This window comes from Pongo abelii, chromosome 18 (assembly GCF_028885655.2).
Source record: "Pongo abelii isolate AG06213 chromosome 18, NHGRI_mPonAbe1-v2.0_pri, whole genome shotgun sequence".
Lineage (NCBI taxonomy): Eukaryota > Metazoa > Chordata > Mammalia > Primates > Hominidae > Pongo > Pongo abelii.
In genome coordinates this window covers 11,123,629-11,147,927 of record NC_072003.2, presented here as the reverse complement: position 1 = coordinate 11,147,927, position 24,299 = coordinate 11,123,629, and the positions used below count along the sequence as shown (strand labels likewise).

At 41.2% G+C, this 24,299-nt stretch overlaps 1 protein-coding gene across 2 annotated transcripts in view; it reads left to right on the top strand.

Moving 5' to 3' along the window:
• The window catches only part of GRIN2A (glutamate ionotropic receptor NMDA type subunit 2A), a 419,536-nt gene that overhangs the window by 347,188 nt on the left and 48,049 nt on the right, over positions 1 to 24,299 (top strand). For both annotated transcript variants that reach the window (XM_054533449.1, XM_063717183.1), the window contains exons 9-11: positions 234 to 359; positions 4,783 to 5,012; positions 11,954 to 12,114. In XM_054533449.1, the coding sequence (XP_054389424.1) occupies positions 234 to 359; positions 4,783 to 5,012; positions 11,954 to 12,114 (517 nt within the window). The remainder of the gene's footprint in view (positions 1 to 233; positions 360 to 4,782; positions 5,013 to 11,953; positions 12,115 to 24,299) is intronic.

The following is a 24,299-nucleotide window of genomic DNA, read 5'->3' as shown; positions in this document are numbered from 1 at the left end:
GTGGAGGTTGCAGCAAGCCGAAATTGTGCCACTGCACTCCAGCCTGGGTGACACAGAGAGTGAAGCTACATCTAAAAAATAAAAATAAAAAATGATTAGCTTCTTTTGAAGGATCAGATTCAAATTAGAGAAAATATTTTTGGTGAGCCTGCAAATGGATGTCTGGGCTTCCTGCTGGAAGTGAGGAAGAGATAACTGACCACATTTCCATTCCTTTATCTGTTTATTTGCAGAACCATTCAGCGCCTCTGTCTGGGTGATGATGTTTGTGATGCTGCTCATTGTTTCTGCCATAGCTGTTTTTGTCTTTGAATACTTCAGCCCTGTTGGATACAATAGAAACTTAGCCAAAGGGAAAGGTAAGGATACCTTCATGAGTGTGATTCAATGTTGTTGCAATTTCATTTACCTTTAATGAAAATTTCAGTTTTAGAATACATTACTCTAGACCAGGCATGGTGGCTCACGCCTGTAATCCCAGCACTTTGGGAGACCGAGGTGGGTGGATCACGAGGTCAGGAGTTCAGAACCAGCCTGACCAATATGGTGAAACCCATCTCTACTAAAAATACAAAAATTAGCTGGGCATGGTGGCACATACCTGTAATACCAGCTACTCGGGAGGCTGAGGCAGGAGAATCGCTTAAAACCAGGAGGGAGAGGTTGCAGTGAGTCGAGATTGTGCCACTGTACTCCAGCCTGAGGGACAGAGCGAGACTCCATCACACACACATAAAGAATACATTATACTATGTTGGTATACCATTGTATGAATGGTGTTGGGTCACTGATATTGTAATACCAGAAAAGTATGGTTTATGTACTTCAACTGATGGATAAAACAAAATGAAATATTTTAATCTTGTCATAACCTGAAGTCAATAGTTGTTAGGTGAAAACCACTGATGTTCAATTTGTTGGGAAAGCAGATTTGAAGGAGCTTTTCTGACAATTAATTTAAAAAATGCATGTCAAAAGAAATGCTAAAATTGTCATGGGTTTCAACTTTAGTCTATGCAAAGAAAATGACTTTATAAAATCTAGTTTAAGAACATTCCTCAAACTACTGAATCAATTTACATTAGTTTGACAATAAATATAACTATGAAGCGATATCTTTCCCCATAGGGTTATATTTTCCTCTTAGTGATATCAGGAGGAAATCAAGTGTGCTAAAATATAATGCATTGATCTTAGTGCATTGTAGTTGATAAAGGGACAATCAGTAGATAGGAAATAAAATTGGGAGGCATTCGTTGGCTATAACTCATTAAAAGGATCCCACTCTAGCCAGGGTTTATGTCATACACGTTATGCCATCTTGAGTGGGCTTTCCTCAGTGGGCACTACCTTCTAAATGGGTGTTATCAGAAAAGTGTCAGGACCAAATCTCTTTCCCAAAAAATGACTTGATATGGTAGAGGATGGAACTTGAAGTCTCATATCCCCCAAAAAGCAGAGCACTTTAATGTGATTGATACATATTCTTTTCCTTGGATGTTTTAATATTGGAAATACTCAACAGGTCATGGGAATCTATTAGGAACCGAGTTTTACTGAAATCTTTCAACTTCTTCCTCACCATTGAAGAGTGGTGATTACCACATAAACCATCTTCAATCAACCAAATACTAAACAATGCCATAAATAATGATGTTGTGTTTAATGGGAGATTGCAAGCCTTCATTTAAAGGGTAATTTAACCACTAAGAAGATTTCCAACAAGGTGGAATCTGAGACAGTTTCTGTGAGTGACCATACTGTGATACAGTAGTTCCTTACATTTGCATAATCAGGGCTTGTGCTGTTGTGAATTTACGCATTTATCCGATGAATATTTATCAAATGGGTACTATGTGCCAGGAGGCACTAAACTGCTGCCAGAGATAATGTGGTAAATCAAATAGAGATTTTCTATCAGGCAGTTTAGAATTTAGTTGTGAAAATAACATGTAGACACACGAACTAATAATCACAGATTATAATAAATATCAAGAAGAAGAAGAAAAAAACATAGTGACATGACAGTGATGGGGTGCAGACACTACATTAGATAAGATGGTCTAATGGGAAAGGACGTTCATTGAGCTAGGACCTAAAGGGTGACATACAATTGTATTTGTGAAAAACAGTTACAGTCATTTCATGTAAAAGGAACAGCAAACAGAAAGGCTGAAATTAATCTTGAGATGCTTAAGAAACAGAAAAAGGCTGAGGGGGTGCAGTGGCTCATACTTGTGATCTCAAGGCTTCTTGAGGCCAAGGCAGGAGAATTGCCTGAGGTCAGGAGTTTGAGACCAGCCTGGGTAACATAACAAGACCTCATCTCTACAGTAAATAAATAAATAAATAAATTAATTAAATAAATAAATAAATAAAATAAGCCAGGTGTGATGATGTGTGCCTGTAGTCCCGGCTACTCAGAAGGCTGAGGTAGGAGAATTACTTGAGCCCAGGAGGTTTAGGTTGCAGTGAGCTATGATCACACCACTGCACTGCCTAGTCAAGAGAGCAAGACCCTGTCTCTATTAAAAAATAAAATAAAAAGACGTGAGTGAATGAGGTAGACAATAGAATAAGATGAAATCAGAGAGATAGGCAATTGACCATGGTAAGCATGTCAGACTTTCTTCAAAATACAATGGAGGGAGGCCAGGCACAGTGGCTCATGCCTGTAATCCCAGCACTTTGGGAGGCTGAGGTGGGCAGATCACTTGAGGTCAGGAGTTTGAGACCAGCCTGGCCAATATGGCAAAACCGCATCTCTACTAAAAATACAAAAATTAGCTGGGCGTGGTGGTATGTTCCTGTAGTCCCAGCAGCTCGGGAGGCTGACACAGGAGAATCCCTTGAACCCGGGAAGTGGAGGCTGCAGTGAGCCGAGATTGTGCCACTGCACTGCAGCCTGAGTGACAGAGCAAGACTCCATCTCAAAAAAAAAGAAGAAGAAGAAGAAAAAAAAACAATGGCAGGGAGAGAGGTGACATACATGTACAGAGCAAAAAGGTCACTGGGGCTACTCTATCCAGATAGTGTGTGTGGACAACAGTTGGAAGCGGGGACGAGGAGGGCAGTTAAGAAGGTGTCACTTTTCCAAGAGAAAGGATTGCAGTGACTTGGAACTGGTCAAGAACAATGAAAATACAGATAATCAGGTAAATCTGAGTTACATTTTGGAAGGTAAAAATGACCCACAGCCCATCCTTGCAATACGTTCTCCTTTGACTGAAGCATGCTGGAAAGACTATTGTAAAGGATGGCATCAGTTGTGCAAACTCCTCAGCCCTTCCATTCTCTCCAGGCTCTCTGTTTCCAGCTCGTCTGCTGTGGCAACTCTTGGGAAATGACAGCTACTTGTTTGTTTGTACAAAATGGTTTTCTGTTACATTTCGCTGCACTTTATGGGAAAAGTTATATGGCCCAGTCATAGTATTCATGAATCAGGAATTCCTAGAAGTCTTGGACCATGAACTGCCTACGTCTGATTCCCAAATAGCTGTCATTTCTGATCAATGTGCATCCCTAAAAAAATTAAGTTCATAAAGTTGACTGATCAAGTTTTCCCCAACAATTTCCTGCCTCTTGAGAATAGCCCAGAAGATCATAAAACTAGCCAAATAGAAACAGGAGAGATTGAGAATAAGAGAATTAACTGCCTTCTCTTTAATGGGTTGTGTCATGGATATTATAAGTACTGCTGTAGCCTGGGTTTGGCCTCCAATGTGCAGAGAGCTTGCTTTTCCTAGGCTTCCCGCCCAGCACTTCATAACTTCCATTAATGTGAATTTGCTTCTGCCACTTTATTTATTGCCCACTCTGCTTGTATTGCCAGCTTACATCTGAGTAGATCATTTTTTCATATCTTCATTTACTTAAATGACATAAAAATTAACCTCCTGTTAAAGGAAAACCTTCCCTATGAAATTAGGGCATCAATTGATTTTTTTTTTTTTTGCCCGTGCAAAACAAAGACTTGAAAACCCTAATATGTGTGTTTTACAGCCTGCATATGCCCCATCTCCATAAATTTTGGCATATCGTTCTGTCTCTTTAGTTAAGTCTGTTGCAAGGAACATTTAAGAATCTTAAAAGGGCTACATAGCTATTGCGAGGACATACTGGAAAAAGTGCTGTGATATGACATCAGTGTTCATTTTCCATGACCCTGCAATGAAATGTCTTCCATCTGTGAAGTGTTGGAAGAATTAAGATCTATTGTTCCATTCCTTAATGTCTCCATTTGGAGAGGGTTTTAGTTTGGTTTAATTCTTATGTTGTACACACTTTACATCTGAGTTTGAACAGGAGCAATTGCTAGGGACAATCGGATTAGAATACCAAACATCAGTCCCGCTGAATTGCGTGGTTCTTATACGATAGCACATCCGATGAATTTGGAAGCAGTCCCCATGCACACATTTTTGTCAGGCTCTCTTTATGTTCATTAAGAAGGTTGGTTTCCTCAAATGGGAATCAAATCCAAATTTACAACAGGTCATAACACTACTTATTCAAACCCCCATTTTGCATAACCATTTTCGTTTCCTTTCTTTTTTTAAAGAAATGTGGCAAAAATCCAGTTACATAGAAATGTGAGAAGAATGCTAATTTTTAAAGAAAAAAATAAGTTATTGTGGTTCTAGGGCAATCACAGGACACAACTATGATATAATTCCATCTTCTGGCAACCTTCAGTGTTGCTGGTGGCTGCTGCATGGTTGTCATACACAAATAGGCATTTTTTTCAGAAAATGCTGAGAATGTCCTTTTCATCTTCTGCAGCACCCCATGGGCCTTCTTTTACAATTGGAAAAGCTATATGGCTTCTTTGGGGCCTGGTGTTCAATAACTCCGTGCCTGTCCAGAATCCTAAAGGGACCACCAGCAAGATCATGGTATCCGTATGGGCCTTCTTCGCTGTCATATTCCTGGCTAGCTACACAGCCAATCTGGCTGCCTTCATGATCCAAGAGGAATTTGTGGACCAAGTGACTGGCCTCAGTGACAAAAAGGTAAGGTCACCTTGCTTTCATCTCTATCTGAGGGTTGGTCTTAACTGCTCTCCTTTCAGGAGGAAGTGATTCAGGTGCCTCTCATTGAGATCCATCAACTCTAATGCACAAAAGCCAGAAGGTTTTTTTCTCCTTAACTCAAATTGTCATCTTTCTCAAAGTTTTTGAAACAGAACATTAAGCTTAGCTCTCCTAGATCTAAAAGATTCCACATCTAATTTGGAAGCGTGGCTTCCCCGAGTGGTCGTGTTTCCTATTTATATATGATCTTTCTGATGATGCTTGTGAATGGCCTATGACTCAAGTGCTTAGGTTGAAATTCATCCTTTCGAAAGTGTGATGTTAAGGAAGGCCCATTTGCCTGGATGAGAAGAAACTGGGGTGAAGGAGCACTGTAGGCTGTGGGTACCTCATCTATGACATGAAAAAAAGTCATCTCTAAGCCCTACCCAGAGACAAAATTATCTGACAGCTCCTCTTTTCCATACAGCCAAATCAGTCTCAGCATCAGTGCTTCTGACTCACCTGAAATGTCTTCAAGGCACACAAAAGGAGCAGAGAGGTTTTTTTTCTTTCTTTTTTTTTTTTTTTTTTTTTTTTATTTCCCACTGGTTCCTTCTACTCAGATATATCACTAATCTTCCCTCATGGGGCTGTACTTCCCACATCAGTAAGACAGGAGTAAAAACACCTGCTCTCTCATTCGCCACTGAAATGAAATGTAACAAGGGTTGCGGGGTGTGAGTAGCTATTCAGAAACGCACATTGAGGAAAAAAAGAGGTAAACTGGGTGCATCCTCCTATTGAGACTTTAGTTCAGGAAACATCCTGACTTGCTAAGCTCAGCAAGTGTTGAGATTGCAGCACCGCAAAGATTTTCTGTTCCGCGTGTGGGGGGATAATTTGTCTCTCGTTATAAAACCTTGCTAACATATCTTGTTGACATAAGTCTACATGTATCCTTTTGCCATTCATCAACAAACTGCTGAATAGAAAATCAATCCATGGAAAGCTTTTACAGCTTATCCATGGTACACACTGTGATTGAAAGAATCTTGTCAAGAGAGCTGATGAGGGGTTGGGGTTAAAGATGGAGTCATTTCCACAAAGGCATGAGAGTGGCTTTCCTCTCTCTGATGGCTTCTGATTGAGGCTTGAGTAAGGGTCACTTTACTTACCATGGCACACAAAGCCCTGTGTTATCTCACCTGCTCCCACGTTTCCTTCCTCTTGCTCCATCCCTGTCACTAAGTTTATTTCAGCTCAGTGTCCTTGTGCCTCTTATGCCCTCTGCCTAGAATGTTCTTCCCCATTCTTCTCATGGTTGGCTCCTCCTGGAATTTCTGGCCTTAGGGAAGACATTACCTCCTCAGGGAAGTCTTTCCTGGCTACTGTAATAAACTTGGCAGAATGGGCTCAGGCTCCCAAGAAACTTAAATTCTAGTAGGAAAAAAATAAACAATACACAAGTAAACATCAAGGAAGAAACAAATTTGGAAATTTGGGGCAGGAATAAGTATTATAAAGAAGATAAAGCTGATGAGACTAAAATTGTCTGGGGGAAGAGAACCTCAGGGATGTAGTTTTCATAGAGTTATTTCGCACTTAGGAGGTGCTCAGGACATTCTTGCTGGGTGAATGAATACATGCATAGTATACTGGACACTGTGCATACCCCACCTGGATCTCCTGGGATCCCTTTTGCAAACCTGTGTGCCCAGCCATACCTTTCTATGCTTTGCTGACAAAGCCTCACTTCAGGGATCCTCAGCAGATTTTTGCCTTTGGGCACTGGAATGGTAAATGCCTGGCAATTTAAGTTCCCTCAATCTTTGTGGTCACCTGTAACCAAAGACTAATCAGTGTGAGAATACAAAGGCCAAGCTGCTCCCTTGCTTCGAAGTAGGAAAAACTTTAAGGTATGAATCACTCTCTGGAGCTCCCTGCAGGACAGGACTGAGATGGAGACTTGGCCTTAAATCAGACCCTTGATTTCTCCCCCTTCTCCAATCTTTCCTAACTTTGTCCTGCTCCCCTGCTGACTTCTCCTGGAACCCTTCACTAGTAAATCATGCTCACCCCCAAATCCTTCACTTGGGGTCAGCTACTGTAAGATCCCCGCCTAAAACGGGTGGTATGTCAGAGGCAGTAGATAACACACTGAGTTTAGAGTCAGAAAATTTGCGTATCCTCTCTGCCACTCACCAGCTGTATAATGTTTTTAAAGCCATGTCGCCTCACGGTGCCTGCTTTGTCTGCTCTCTAAATTTGGGAGTCACAATTGCAGTGAGGATGAAAGAAAGCCACATATGTAAATGTGTCTTGTAGCATATGAATCCCTCTGCAGACATGAAGTGCTATTATGCAACTCTGTCGCATTATGGGATCAAAAGTGCAATTCCTAGAAGTGATTGGAGGTATGGTGGAAGCAGCAGGAAGCAATGCCCTGGAAGAGAGGATTTTTCAAGAAAGTGGTTGGCAGCATATTTTGCTTTTTGTTGCTATGTTCAAAGGCAAGGGCGGAGGGAAATCCTTACTACATAGTTTTGGGTCTAAATAACATGACCACTTGTGGGAAAACTAATTAAAACCACTAATAATTTGACTGACCTTCACTGACTTGGAAACACCCAGTAACAGATACCATATCCTCAAGAGACACAGCTCAGTCTCCATGCTCAAAACGTTAGAGGCAAGCTGACAGCTCTTTTAATTAAATGTTTGATACAATGAGATAAACAGCAAAATTCATGAGTAAATAATCTATATGCTCCCAGAAGATTAATAGAAGATACACCAAGAAAGTCTGCAAAAAAAAACTATATTGAATCAATTTATTGTACACTGTGGTTGGTTTTGCTTTTGTTTTTTTGTTTATCATGTATACCTGTGTAACAACTCAGGTTTACAATGCTTTTAAGCCATTAGTGCTTGCTGTGAAATAATCATATTGGAGCCCATGGTGTGCTCAGATGAGCTGGGACTTAAATTATAAATAGGTGAATTCATGGGTAAGATGCTTCCCTAGGAATTATTAAGAGAAAATTGCAATGTTGATAGGGATGGTTTCGAAAATGTTGGGAATCACTCTGATAGAGGAAATCCATCTCTGGGAGGCAGATTTATGTTGTGGGAAGAGCGATATCATGTTTGGGGTCAAATGGAGCTGGGTTCCAATCCTGGCCTTGCCATATGATTGGCCTTCTGTATGTCAGTATCCCCCTAGGCTTAATTTCCTATAAAAGAGAAGACATTATCTCCTTTCTGGCAAGGTTGATAGGAGGATTAGAAATAATCCTCACACCATGCCTGGCACACAGTAGATGATCCTGTAATGTGTTATTTCCTTCTTCTACCCTCCTCCTTTCCACTCCCCCCTCTCATTCCTCCCCCTCTCCTTCTCTTTGTCTCCCTTCTCCTCCTACTCCTTCCATCATCTTCATCATCGCTTGACTCAAACCATGCTTGGCTTCTGGGGCCTGAAATGTTATTGCACTGAATTGGTCTTTTGTGACAACCAATGGAGGGAATTGAGGCAACTGCTCTCAGTGGATGAGCCCAGGAATGTGTTCTCAAGGAGCCGTGCTGTCTCTGGGCACTGTGCTGCTGCTGCTGAGTGGTCCCAGTCCAGGCAGCCAGGCCTCCTCCCAGCTGATCCTCTCTCTGCTCAAGGACACACCTGCTTGCTGCTCACATCAAGAAGCACGTGGGACTTCACCAACAAAAGACTGTACTAGAAATAGGGGCTCCAGTTGCCAGATGTCCCTTATTTACAGGCACAGAAGACAGATAGATATTTTTAATAAATGTGTAGTTTTTGGTTCATAAAAAAAAAATATCTTGGTTAATTGCTGCATTTTTCTGGAAACTTTATCTCCAAGTGTTGCATCTCTACCTCCTCCATCATCAAATACTTGCCATGTTTTAGTCACTTGGATGACCTTCAGACATGCTTCCATATTGGATGGAAAAAAAATTAGAAAATAATCCTCTGTTCTCCAAACTGTAAGGAGACTGGCTTCTTTGGCTGAAATGATGTGAGTAACACCAGGTGATCTATCCCAAGCATTAGAGGATGCCAGGTGTTCTTTCAAACACTTTAAGATTGGTTGCAAAAGCAATCTCCAATTTATAGATAGAGAAATTCAGGCTCAGGAGCTTAACTGGTTGCTCCAAATGGCGCAGTTTCTAAGCAGCAGATGAGAACCTGAACTTGTCTCCTCTAAGTCCAAAGCCAGGTGAAACCAGTTAACCTACACAGCAAGGGAACCCTGCAGAGAAGCCAGGGGAGTTCCTCTGACTCCAGATATTGTGATTACATTGTTCTGTGGTCTTGCTGACAATGGAGACCTGTGTCCTACCCCTTCCTTTGCTAAAGCCCGTATTGGTTTCTTTCTGCTTGCACTTGGAACTTTCTGGGTGAAAGTCTTGCTAGGAATCATTCTCGTAGAAAGCATGGAGTGTGTCCTGGATGTAGACCCTGAGATGAGCCATCCTTGCCCCCTCACTGTTTTTCACGCTGTAGGTCATGACTCTTTAGTGAGCCATGACATTAATCTAAGGATTGCAGACATTTTTTTTAAAAAAAGAACATAATGGATAACCTCAGAGTACATCACAGATAGAAAGAATGAGTGCTGTGAAATTTCATGCATGTGCATGGAGTGGTGATGGGAAACGTATTGTGAGTCATGCTTTAAAAAGTTTGACAGTCTTCAGTCTAGTGGAAAAGGTTCCTGGAGCTTGGTGTCAGGCTGAATTTTGTGTGGGTGATGGTACTATTCAGGCCAGAGAAGCGCGGAAACCATCACAGATACTCAGTCTGTGCGCAACCCAGACGCAGGGAAGAAAGTGAATTTTTAAAGACCTATGAAGCTCCTCTGCAACAGACGGGGAGTGAAGTGGAAGGCATTTAGTCAAATAGGCCATCTCCGGATATCTCTGGAGATTGGGAATGGCTGCTACAAGGAGATTTATGAACAGCACTATTACCTCTCTCCTCCCGCGCAGGCGGCTGCCATGAGGATGAGCCTGGGCTTGGCCTTTTGAGCTTTTGGTGATGAGTTAAGGCACTGCTTGGTGGAGTGACTGCAAAAAGCATTTTGCTGTTCACATACACACACATGCACACGTGGATGCACATACTCCCAGGGCAAGGCACACCCTGGCAGGAGGATCTCATTTGGACAATGGATGGCCACTTCTCCCAAATCCAGTTATGACTGGGTATTAGGCAACAGCATGCCTAATTTAGGGAAAATGATTTTCAACTGGAAATTTTAATTAACAGTGAAATGAAGTGTGAGTCTGGAAAAAAGAATAATGTTTCTAGCTGGTCTGACTCTTGGGTAAATTTGGACACTTACCCTGGCGGTTCTTGGTTCTGTGGAAGACACACTGGTCTGGAAGTTGCAGAGACTGCTGCATTGTGGTCCTGGTTCTGACACTGATTTTCTGGGTGCTCTTCCCCTCTTGGGGTCTTTAAAACTTCATGTCTAGATGAGGAGAGAGTCACTAGCAATGGTCTCTGAGGAATGATAGAGTTAAGACCTCAGCCTGTGGTCAGATGCATCCAGGTTTGAATTCTGGGCCACTGCTTGGTAGTTGCATAATCTTAAATAGATCACACAACCTCTCTGAGCCTCAGTTTTCTTATCTGCAAGAAGGAGCCTCTAAGATTAACTACCTGGCATGGGTTTGTAAGGATTAAATGACCTGATGTTTGTAAAGTTCTTGGCATAGTGCTGGACCCGACTAGGTTCCCAAAAAGTGTTAGTCATTGTTGCTACTACTTTCTAGTTCCAGAATTCAATATTTCATAGAAAAATGAGGTTCAGGTTCCTTTTTCACTCATAATGATAATAACAGAAGGTAATCATAGCTTTATTTTTGAATGCTTTCTCTGGTCCAGGCACTATTCCAGTTACTTGACAAATGTATGTTGAGACCTTCATGGTGGCCCCCCACTCTACAGATGGAAAATAAATGGAAGCAGCATGAAATGAATGTGTTATCTAGGGTTCTATAGCTTGTATGTGATAGAACCCGATCTTCCAACCAGCCAGTTCGAGCTCCCGCTTGTAACCACAGCCCGGCACCATCTCTAGTGTTTAGCTGTATTTCTGGAACTCAGATCCAGTTCTCTTGACTTCAACTCTCATTGAGTCACCTGAAACATCGAAGCTGTGGACAGACAGAATCATCCAGTCCATCAGGGAAGACTGGTGATGCATGGACTACAGGCCTTTATGGGGGGCTTGAATGCTGAGTGCTGGGTATCCCTGATAGCTAAAGATCAACAGGGACTCTGGCTCAACAAGTATTCATGGAGCCTGCCATGCACTGGCAATTATGCCTGGGGAATGTTAGGCACTAGATAAATAGTGCCTGCAGGAGTGAATGCATGACTGAGTGAGTGGAAAATGAATGAGTGGTAATATATAGTTGTTTTCTGGGTGAGGTGAAGGTAATTATAAATGGAGTTTAGAGAAGGGAGTGATTGGTGGAGATCACAGAAAATTTCATCATAAAGTGGATAAATGGACTGGACTAAGGTAGTACATTAAGTTCAGCTCATTCAGCATTTCTAAGTACTGACTGTGTGCCTAACACTGTGCTAGTCTCCATAATGGCATTGAAAAGTTCAACTCAACAAATACCTATGGAGCACCCAGCCGGGCCCTGTGCTAGGATCTGAGCAATAGTACAGAAGAAAACAGATGCCGTGTCCACCCTCCTGGAGCTCACAGACTGGCTGAAGATGTGACTAAGTAGAAAGAAAGACCAAAAAGCAACATTTTATTGTCATCCTGCCCTAATACATGCATTTACCTCCTAACACCAGACAAAATGATCACTAATTTATTATTTGTTCTCTCCTCCCCCTCCTCCCTTCTCTTTCTTTTCCTACTCTCTCTCTTCCTTTCTTGTTCTCTCTCCAGTTTCAGAGACCTCATGACTATTCCCCACCTTTTCGATTTGGGACAGTGCCTAATGGAAGCACAGAGAGAAACATTCGGAATAACTATCCCTACATGCATCAGTACATGACCAAATTTAATCAGAAGGGAGTAGAGGACGCCTTGGTCAGCCTGAAAACAGGGTAAGGATGGCAGTTTCCTTTTCACCACAGGTCTGCGGGCAATAAACCTTACAGAAATTGACTCTCAGCATGCCTCAGTTCCTATCTGCTCCCATTGTTTTATTTCTGGAGAGTGACTGTGGTCCAGATGGGCCCCAGTTGAGGGCTGTTTTTGTTAATCTAATGAGCATCCCAGGTTTCCTTCTGAGTTGGGTGAAGAAAAAGCAAATCCAGGATACTTTGAAATGCGCAGAAACAGAGGGGTTTCTTAAACTGATAAAGAAGTTTGTCCAACTCCATAGGATATTTTAACAAATAGAAAGATCCAAGAAGGCCGAGCGTTTAAAGTAGTGAAAACAAAGATTTTTATCAGATTTTAGGTAGGAGGTTTTCTGAGTGTGGGGAGGAGCAGCTTGCTAGTAGGAGCTTTATGAAAAAACTAATTGTATAATATTGATGAAAGAGAAAGCAAAGATGGAAGAAAAGCAATGAGAACTCAAATCATTCAAGTTACAGCTAGCATTCCTCTCTGTCTGTTGGCATTGTGGAGTGTAACACAGACTCCATAGCTGAAGCTGTAAAGAAAAGACAGCACAAGGGTTAGGAGTTTAGACTTTGGAGAGAGAGTTTCTCATACCTCATAGCCTCATACCTGACATGGGAATAATAATAGGACCTAAGAGAGAAAATTTGATGGAAAGCCTTTTGGATGGGAAATAGACAGTACCTAAATGTGAGTGTTGTTATTTATTGTAAAGGTTAAATTCTATTCCATGGACTCTTCTGAAAAGTCCATTGTTCTGTGGTATTGCTGACAATGGAGACCTCTGTCCTGCCCCTTCCTTTGCCAAAGCCCATATTGGTTTCTTTCTGCTTGCACTTGGAACTCTCTGGGAGAAAGTCTTGCTAGGAATCATTCTCGTAGGAAGCGCGGAGTGTGTCCTGGATGTAGACCCAGGAATGCAAGAAATCCATTTTAGAAAGGATTAAATCCAACAAAAATGATTTTATTTTAAATGATGGAGTTGTTTAATGAGGGGATTTTGATTATCCAGAAAATTAGCTCATATGGGGCATTTCAGTTGTCACAGATTCCTGCATGGAAATATGACTGCAGGTGCATTCTCCTTGCGGCTTAATAAATAACCTCCTTTTCGGCTGTTCTGCAAGCCCATTGTGAAGGCCTTGCTGCTGGCTTTGTGTCTGGTAGGGGGAGACAGAGGCCCCTCTAAAGCATCAAAGCCCGGATTTCTGCATAGAAATCCCGGTAGTTTTGGCTGTGAGCATTCTGTCCTTTCAGTCTGTGCCTTTGGAATGTCTTTGGCATCTCAGCAGGGGCTGGGAGAGCATTTATTCAGAAGTTAAGTCTATGATTTCTGAAAAACTCATTCCCACAGTGCTCATTCTGGCTTGGAATGATTTCTTTAAACTTTTGAAGTATAACAAAAATGCAGAAAATTCACAAATATTAAATATGCTGCTTTATGGCTTTGTACAAACTGATCATCCAGGTCATCACTCCCTGGAACCCCACCCTACACCCTCTCCCAGTCAATATCTTCCACCCGCCACCTGCACTTCTAAAGCCATAGATTCTTGATGGCTGCTATTTAAACACAGAAATAAAGCTACACTCTTTTCTATTTTGTCGTCTTTGGCTCAACATTGTGTTTGCAAGATTGTTGCATGTAATTTCAGTGCTTTCATTCTCATTGTTGGAATACACCACACATGGATGTCTCTCTCCTAATCTTGATGGACATTTGGGTAATGTCCTATTTTGGGGCTATTATGAATAATGCTTCTTTTGTTAATGAGTGAGCGCATTTCTCTTGGTATACACCGAAGACTGCAACTGCTGAGCCATAGAATATTTGTCTTCCACTTTCACAGATACCAGAAAAAACCAACTGTTGATGACTTTACAGTTTAGCCATGGGTTTGGGATTTTTGTTTGTTTGTTTCCATTGTGGTCTTTTAATCAACATATACTGTTGTTTTGGACAGACCATGAGCACAAATGCAGATGACAATGGTTGGAGACAGTGGTTGATGCCTAGCTGGCTTTCCCTCCCTCCATTTATTAACCAGAGCACAAAATAGGTTGTTTTCTTTCTTTTTCAATCTTTTTTTAAATATAATAGCAAAAAGGAGAGAAATGGAAACCATTCGTGGCCATAAATTGTACAAATTGTTTTCTGGAAGCCATATAATAATTATAACATCCATCTTAGAAAACTTGGGCAGATGGCAGATTCATTCTATACTCAATCTCCTATGTGGGGGTTGCTTTGCATTGTTACTTTAAACTCAGAAACTAGAGCTGAAGGAGTATAAGTGTTTTTTTTTTTTTTTTGAGGCGGAGTTTCGCTCTTGTTGCTCATGCTGGAGTGCAAAGGTGCAGTCTCTCCCCGCTGCAACCTCTGCCTCCTAGGTTCAAACGATTCTCAACACACCCAGCTAATTTTTGTGTTTTTGCAGAGACAGGGTTTCACCATGTTGACCAGGCATATCTTGAACTTCTGAGCTCAGGTGATCCTCCTGCCTCGGCCTTCCAAAGTGCTGGGATTACAGGCATGAGCCACTGCACCCAGCCACAAGTCATTTTTAAAGAATTAATTCAATATACTCTTAGGGATGAAAGCACAGCAGTTATCATTCCTGGAGATTTAATTTCATTGAAGTTAATATTTGGGGAAACCACATACATGTTTAACAGGCTCCTTGATTAATTATTTAAATAATTTTTTTTTTCAGATAGGGTCTCACTCTGTCACCCAGGTTGGAGTACAGTAGTGTAATCATAGCTTATTGCAGCCTGGACTTCCCTAGGCTCAGGTAATCATCCCACTGCAGCCTCCTGAGTAGCTGGGACTACAGGCGTGCACCACCACACCTGGCTAATTTTTGTGTTTCATGTGGAGATGAGGTTTTGCAGTGTTACCCAGGCTGATTTCAAATTCAGAAGGCTCAAGCCATTCTCCTGCCTCAGCCTCTCAAAGTGCTGGGATTACAGGAGTAAGTCACTACACCCGGCCTAAATTAAATTTTGAATAGATAAGATATTTATATACTTCAAAAATAAAAAAGTACATAAAAAGAAAAACAGTGAAAAGTTTTCCCTCCACACTATTCCTCATCTAGTACCCCTCCATGGTAACCACATTTACTCTGTGTATCCTTCCAATATGTTCTTCTGAATCTTTCTATATTAATGCATAAAGAGCTATAAAGTTATTTTTTATAGAGTCATAATCTTTCATTATGCAAATATACCATATTTTATTTGGTCAGGCCTCTATTGTTGGACATTTAGGTTGTTTCCAATCTTTTGCCATTGCAAACAAAGCTGCAGTGAATATCTTTGGATTGCGTCCACATTCAATGTAGAATAAATTTCTTGAAAGAAGAGTGGGTCATAGTTGCAATTTTAACAGATATTGCCAAATCTCCCTCCAAAGGAAATTCATACTTACTCCATCAGCGCATGAGAGAGCTTATTTCTCCAAAGTTTTGCCAATACAATGTGTAATTAATCTTTCAAAATTTTGCTAATAGGTAAAAAGTATGCTGAGATATAAATTTGCAGTTATTTTCAGTAAATTTTGGCCATATTTATATACTTAAGAGCCATCGGCAATTCCTTTTTTACTTTTATTAATATTTCTATTGGTTTGTTGGTCTTTTTCTTATTAATTTATATATTGGACAGATGAGCCTTTTGTGATGTGATTACAAATATTTTCCCTATTTCTTTTTTTGTTTTTTGAGCTTGCTGCTTTTTTTTTTCCATGCAGATTTTATCTTTTTTGTAGTGAAATATATCAACCATTTGCTTATGGCTTTTGAATTTTGAGACGTAATTCAAAAGTCTTTCATCATTCTGTTATTACAAGAAAATTACCTCGTGTTTTCTTCTTTTTTGGTTGCATTTTTTAATATTTGGAATTTTTCTTGGTGGATGGTATGAGACATGACTTCAACTCCTCAGATAATTATGAAAACCAAAATAGGAGAATTACCACCACAGAGCTACACCAAGATCTGATCAACTTTGTGTTGGTTGTGTCTTCTCAACATCCCACCACGAGACTGCGGTCTTTCAGGTGTCCACGTCAGCACACTCACAGGCCTTTTCCTTCCTTTTCACATCTCCTGTTTCCTTTTTAACATTTTCATTATGAAATATATTGCTGTTTAAGGAATAATAATAATACAATGAAATCTTCGTATACCTACCACCGAGCCTTAAAAAAAAAAGTCATTCTTGTCCTTCACCACGACCAGCATCTGTAGAAGGTTCCATCCCTCTGGAAGGTTGAAGAAGGTAACCTCATCTGCTCCTGAATTGCTCAGCTTTTGAACATTCCCCCAACACCCTAGAATCCAGCAAGCCTTGACTTAGAACATCCAGAGCATGTGGCTCAGCTGCTGGGTCTCACTGCTCCACCCACACGTTTCAGTAACATCTGCTGCCTAGCAAAGCCACGTGCATGCACACCAGGGTCAGTGAAATTGTGGGTTGTAATTTTCTGGGAGAGTCTTGAACACCAGATGGGCTTTGGATTACTGTCAAGTGACAGTCCCAGCTGGGTTTGAGTCTGGGCTCGAGCATTAGCTAGCTGTGTCCTGGGACGAGTCATGTCACCTCTCCAAGTCACTTTCTAGTTTCCCCATCTAAGAAGTGAAATGGTTGAATTCTTTGATCTCTGAACTAGTTCATGAGATTATTTTATTTGTGTCAAACACTTATGAAGACTCAGACAAACCACATATACAAACAACTGTCAGTTTTGCAGAAAGGATTTAGAATCATGCCCCAAAATTGGGTGCCTCCAAGCCTGGTCAGTGGACCAACTGTACCTGAATCACATGATTACCTGTCAAAATGCAGATTCCTAGGCCCAGCACACAGGTTTCTGTCTAGCTATGGAGCCTGTGAATCTTTATTATAATAAGCATCATTCCCCCCAGCACGCCACACCATGTGATTTTGAGACACATGAATATTTGAGAACTACTGTTTTAGAAGTCCAACGCACTATTCATTGTGCAACAGAGCTGAGAACTACTATTTTAAAGGAGTTTGAGAAACACATTTTATTGAGATAGGCATATACAGAGTAGACAAACCAAATACTTGTCTTTGGAATCCATAATTTTTTGAAGAAAGGCATAGGCAGAGAAAAACTTGAAAGCTAAGTTTTACTGTTTATTGAAATTCATAATAAATGGAGATAAAGAAATTATCAGACAAATCAGTGAGAAAAGAGGGTTTGATGTGTAAACATCAACAGAGACGGGATTTTTCAGGCACAGATCTGTTGTGCCTTGTGGGACTCCTGTGAACCAAAGGTGGATGAGCGTCAGTGACCCCAGGTTTCTAGGCTAATGCTTCTCAAGCATAGCCTGAGTCTGAATCAGAATAGGTGCTAATAAAAATGTAGATTGCTGAGCCCCACTGAGCCAGTTGAATCAGAATCTCTGTAAGGAGGGGTCTGAAGATCTGCATGGTTTAACAAGCTCTTCAGGTGACTCCGATATGCCCTAATCAAATTTGAAGAACATCCTCTCTAGAAGAGGGAGCTGAAGCTGAAATGAGTGGAGACAGATTTAGATTTACGAATGCTCAGTCATCAGAAGCTGATGTCCTCCAAGCCGTTTTGGCATGGGGGCAAAACTGCAAGCGTCGCACTTATGCCAGATTTAAATTAAACAACGTCCCTAGAACTCCGAAGAGCCTAATATTTCAAGACACAGTGGGATAGTTTGTGTTTTTCTTTTAATTGACTTTCGTGTACAAGTCTGGGTGTATACATTTATGGAAAAGTCCCAATTTCCTTAGAAGCCTCAGTTTTCAGCTCTCAGGATCCCCAGTCCCCTGTGCGATTTCATTCTCAGCACAATGTTGAAAAACAGGTCTCTGTTGGTTTCCTTTACATGCAGTAGTTAGAAGAACTGGAAGAGAGGATTGTCTTTTTTCCCAGTATTTTTTATTGTGATAAAATATACATAGCGTAAAATTTGCCATCTTCACATTTTTAAGTGTATAGTTCAGTGGTATTAAATGCGTTCATCATGTGGTACAACCATTACCACCATCTGTCTCCAAAGCTCTTTATCTTGTAAAACTGCAACTCTGTATCCACTAAACAAAAACTCCTCATCCCCCTTTTCCCCAGCCCCTGGCAACCACCATTCTACGTTTTGTCTTTATGATTTTGACTACTCTAAGTACCTCATCTAAGTGGAATCATACGGTATTTGTCTTTTTGTGACTAGCTTATTTCACTTAGCATAATGTTCATCCATGTTTTGGGATGTGTCAAAATTTTATTCCTTTTTAAGGCTAAACAGTATTCCATTGTATTCAGGTACCACATTTTGCTCATCCATTCATCTTTAAATGGACACTTGAGTTATCTCAGCATTTTAACTATTTTGACTCATGCTTCTGTGAACGTAGATGTGTGAATATATTTTTGAGACTTTGGTTTTTTTTGTTGGTATATATGCAGAAGTGAAATAATTGGATCATATGTCAATTCTATTTTTAATTATTGAGAAACAACCATACTGTTTTCCACAGTCCCATTTGCATTCCCACCAACAGTGCACAAGGGTTCCAATTTCTCCACATCCTCGCCAATACTTGTTGTTTTCTGTTTTTCTAATAGTAGCCATCCCACTGGGTATGAGGTGGTATCTCATTGCAGTTTTGATTTGCATTTCCCTAATGACTAGTGGTACTGAGTGCTTTTTACCTACTTATTGGCCAATTGTATTTATTCTTTTGAGAGGTGGATGTGCAAGTCTTTTGGACATTTTACATTTGGTTGTTGTTTGGGCTTTCTTTTTTTTTTGGTTGTTGTTGTTAGGTTTTAAGAGTTCTCTGTATATTCTGGATATCAATCCCTTATCAGATACACAATTTGCAAATATTTTTTCCTATTCCATGGGTTACCTTTTTATATTCTAGCTTTTACATTGATAGTGTCTTTTGATGCACATTTAAAAAAAATTAGGGAGTATTGTCTTTTTACCAATAAATATTTTTCTAAAAGGCTTGAGTTGTCCTCAGTGACATGTCTGTGAAAACAAAAGAACAGTATAGTCCCATCTCCCTGTATGTGTTTGAAATGTCTTCATAGAAAGTTTTGCATTGAAAAACAAATGAGCACTGAATTCCTATCCTAGAGCATAGGTTTGCAAAGCCTGTGGGATTTAGGAATGTACCTTTTTTTTTTTTTTTGAAACGGAGTTTCGCTCTTGTTGCCCGGGCTGGAGTGCAATGGCACAATCTCAGCTAACCACAACCTCTGCCTTCTGGGTTCAAGCGATTCTCCTGCCTCAGCCTTCCCGAGTAGCTGGGATTACAGGTATGCGCCACCATGCCCTGTCAATTTTGTATTTTTTAGTAGAGATGGGGTTTCTCCATGTTGGTCAGGCTGGACTCAATGCCCGACATCAGGTGATCCACCTGCCTTGGCCTCCCAAATTGCTGGGACTACAGGCCTGAGCCACCGCACCCGGCCAAGAATGTACATTTTTATTAGTGCTTCTAGTGACTCAGATGTAGGTAGTCCATGTCTTTGAGAGGTTAGTTAGTTGACTATTGAGAGATGGAGTTCTGTAGTGACTAAACAGGACAAGGAAGACGGAGGATATTTCAGAAGGAGGGTGCAGGATGGGTGGAGATGTGGCAAAATGTGAGTTTAGGTTTAGGCATATTAAGTTGGAAGTGCCTTTGGAACACCATCATCATATGTCCAGGCATCTTTGCACTTAATGTGACCTGACAATTAGTGAGCTACAGCCCTGAGTACTTCATATGCCTAATCTCAATTAATCCTCACAACACCCCTACGATCTGGGTACCATTAATATCCCCTTTAAGAGATGAAGAATCTGAAGCTCCACAATGTTAACCTAATTACCCAATAGGCTATTCAGCTAAGTAACTACATTGCAGAATTAGTTAGTATAGAAGTTAGGCTTACTTCCCCACTTGGAAATGCCACCTAGGCAGTTGGAAATATGGGGTTATGGTTCAGGAGAGAATTGAAAACTAAAGTTAGATATTACATATGTGCATATATGATAGAGTACATATCATATTAACTGATGATCTGAGAACTGATAAAATCACAGCATTATCATTTCTATCCTCAAAAGAAACTGGTTCAGGGATATTGGCATTCCCAAGGCAAAGGTAAACCAGGAGAGTATAAGGATCGTCACTGAGGTTCAGTTGCTCTGCAGAGCAAATTTTTTCAAAGATGCCATTTGAGCGGGTTTTATTTGCTGTATTTTATCGGTCAAACAGAATCAAACACAAATGGTTCATTTTCAGCTGCTGAATTCGAAAGCGGGCATAGACATCAGGGTTCAGTGAGCTGTTCTAAATGGGGTAGCGTCATCTCCAGAGAAAATCAGATCGACAATGACCTGGTTTCTGAGATCCACCCCCACACTGCAAACAAAGCTCAAAAATAATTGCTTCCACATCCTAGAGTTAGGAAGTTTTTTCCTTAATAAAAACTCAAGTAAACACAGACATCTTTTTTTTTGGGGGGGGGCAGTGGGGGGGTACTTGGAATTATTTCCTGGTAAGCTCTATTGAAACAACGTTAAAGGATTTTCAAGGCCACCTATAAAAACTTTTTTAAAGTAGAAAAAAATGTCTGTGGGGGGGAGGAGTTAAATAAAGTGAGATCATAATTCTTTAAACTCAGAGATAGAAAAAAAGGTAAAAAAAACAGACTAAAAAGAAATGTATCAAAATGTTATCAGAGATGCTGCTAGGTGATTGGGATGATCGACTTTACATCCTTTTACATTTAACAAATTTTCAGCAACACAGTATTACTTGCAATAGCTAGAAAAAAGTTTCTTCTGACTGTAATTCTCTATTTTTTCCTACATTTCATTCTTGTATTGTCAACACGTATATACAATTCATACAAGTTGAGTTGGTGCATATGCAAATTTGTTTTGCTTTTCTCAATTAAAGTGGACAGTTATGTTGTTTAGTTTCCACATTTAAGGACCAGGTGATAGTTTCATTGAGCTAGAGGAATATTAATTAATTTAGCTTTTACTGCTTTGTGTTTTCATCATGTCTTAACTAGCACTGAAGAGTACTACAAGAAATAGTTATTTCTGAAAAGCTTGCTGATACGGTTATTACAGGACAGCTTGTGGAGAACGTCGTCCTGTGGCATCCCTCACATTTCTGTACAATGAAGAGCATTGCTTTGTTCTGTTTGAGGCATGCTTTGATCTTGTTGACAACACAATTCTTATAACAACTTATGGTTTCTTTTTTGCTTGGACTACCGCACAGTTCAGAGCTTAATGCATGATTCTTCTTTCATAATTGTGGAGCCTTTGGCCTGAATATCTGTTAACTGACTTTCCCTAAGACTGAGCTACTATTCCACTTCTGAATTCACTTAACTCCAATTGCTTTATCCGTATGTGTAAACCTTATTCTATTACAGTGAGTGTGAGCTACCTGAATTGCTTTGGACACAAAGCAATTCTTTGTTTTTTTAATTTTTTTTATTGATTGTTTTTATTTATTGTTTCTTTTTTCTTTCTTTCTTTTTTGTTTTTGTTTTGAGACAGAGTCTCGCTCTGTCGCCCAGACTGGAGTGCAGTGGTACTATCTCAGCTCAGTGCAACCTCCGTCTCTGAGGTTTAAGTGATTCTCATGCTGCAGCCTCCCAAGTAGGGGGATTACAGGGGTGCACCACCACACCCGGTTAATTTTTGTATTTTTAGGAGAGACGGGGTTTTGCCATGTTGTCCAGACCGGTCTTGAACTCCTGGCCTCAGGTGATCCTCCCACCTCGGCCTCCCAAAGTGCTGGGATTACAGGCATGAGTTACTGTGACTGGCCCAAGTGAGGTATTTCTAACTAACAGATACCATCTGTTGGGAGCTTACCTAAGTGCCAGGTACTGTGTTAAATGCTTTGCCTCCATTATCTAATTTAAACATCATGACAACCCTATATGATGGTGACCATCAGGATTTTCATCCACCTTTGAGGAAACAGGCATTGAGAGATTAAGCAGCGTGTCTGGGATCAATCTTACCCCAGAGCCCATGCTTTGAGTCACAACATAAATAAAATAAAAAATGTGACTGTTCTCATAATATTCCACAATTAAGGCCGTTTGTAATTGCCCACCATTATGCAAAACCTAGTACCAATTTTGTTCATATTTTTACTTCAAAAGTTCTCTTTTTTTCTTTAAAATCTTTACTACTGTTTCAAAAGGGGTAATGTTTCTTCTTCCATTGAGATGAGGAAAATAAATGAATGCATGGAGCAAGAGGGTGGAGGAAATGAATTTCTTCTATTTGAGCCAAGCCACAGGAAGCACATGGTCAGAAAATTTCTCCTGGGGAAGAACTGTGAAGAAGCAGGAACTCCCTGGCAGGTTCTGTATCCTTAGGGATCACCTCTTGTTTGTTTTTGTTTGTTTGTTTGTTTTTTGAGACAGAGTCTCACTCTGTCACCAGGGCTGGAGTGCAATCACGAGATCTTGGCTAACTGCAACCTCTGTCTGCAGGGTTCAAGTGATTCTCGTGCCTCAGCATCCCGAGTACTGGGACCACAGATGTGCACCACCATGTCTGGCTAATTTTTGCACTTTTAGGAGAGACAGGGTTTTGTCACGTTATACCAGGCTGGTCTCAAACTCCTGGTCTCAAGTGATCCGCCTGTCTCAGCCTCCTAAAGTGTTGGAATTACAGGCATGAGCCACCACACCTGGCCCACCTCTTGTTATTGCTTGCTGAACTCACATGGGAACTTCAAACATGTGATCTCATTTCCTCCTCCTGATTCAACTCTGCCAGATAGTCATTTTCTCCATTTTATAGAGGAGGACACTGAAGTTCAGGCAGAAGCCACAGCTCGTCTGAAGGTTAACATCTAGTGAGTAGCAGTGCCAGCATTCAATTGAAGACCCAACATCTTTTCTGACCCATGATGTTGTGCTAACCTTCTGCTTGTCCTGAGAAGGGAACAGCTCTGTCAAGGGTTGTACCTATCTGTTACAAGGTCGTGGGGTTAGGAGCTGGGAAGTTGCTCTCACCCATGAAGCATCACAGATTTGGAATAGCTCAGCTTCCTTTCTCCCCACTGTAAAATTATAAACACATCTCCACCGACCCAGGTGCTAAAAAGGTCATGGTGTTAATGTATCAGCCCTGCGTGTTTTCTTGCTGCAGGGAGAAGTGAATTTTCCTGGCACTGGGCTCACTCAGACCATGGAAAGCCTCTAGCATGGGTTAGGAGACACTGTTTACACCCCATGGAAAGTGCCCGGGACCAACCCCAGCCAGCTGCCTCTCCCAAAGCAAGCCCCACCTCCTTCCTCCCATAGAGAAATGCAGGTGGAGGAGTGATAGGAACTCGGGTACTGCACCTTCAGGTGGCCCCAGTGAAGTAGTTTCCTAGAGTGGCCATAACAAATAACCACAGGCATGGTGGGTTGCAACAACAGAATTTTATTCTCTCAGTTCTGGGGGCCAGAGTCCAAAATCAAGGTGTTAGCAGGGCCTTGCTCCCTCTGAAGGCTCTAAGCGAGGGCCATTCTTTGCCTCCTCCAGTTTCTGGTGCCTCCAGGTATTTCTTGGCTTATGGCTGCATCACTCCAATCTGCCTCCATCTCCAGGTGACCTTCTTCCCTTGGTATGTCTCCTCTTCTTCTAAGGACTCCAGCCGTTGGAGTTAGGACCCACCCTAAATCCAGGATGACTTTATCTCAAGATCCTTAAATAATTATATCTGCAAAGACATGATTTTTCAAATAAGGGCATACTCTGATGTCCCAGATGGACATGAATTTGGAGGTATACTCACCTAGGCTGTAGTGTGGTTTTCCCAACATCACCTCCTGATAGGTATCCGACATCAGCGCTGCCAGTGGAGGCTGTCCTCAGGTGTCTTGGGGACCAGGGGAAGAGGCCATGCTGCCCAGTATTTTATCTGGGTGTGCTGTGGGGAGTGGTGGTGTATTCCATAGGGATGCACAGCCCACAGGTATGCAAAGTGGATTCTTGCATGTGAACCCCCACCATCAGGTGATAATTATGCTGGCCAATTTCCCATACCTTCCCTATCCCCTGCCTCCTGGTCTCAGTTGTTTAGGTAGCCCTCACTCCATGCCAGGAAGTTTTTTCTTTTT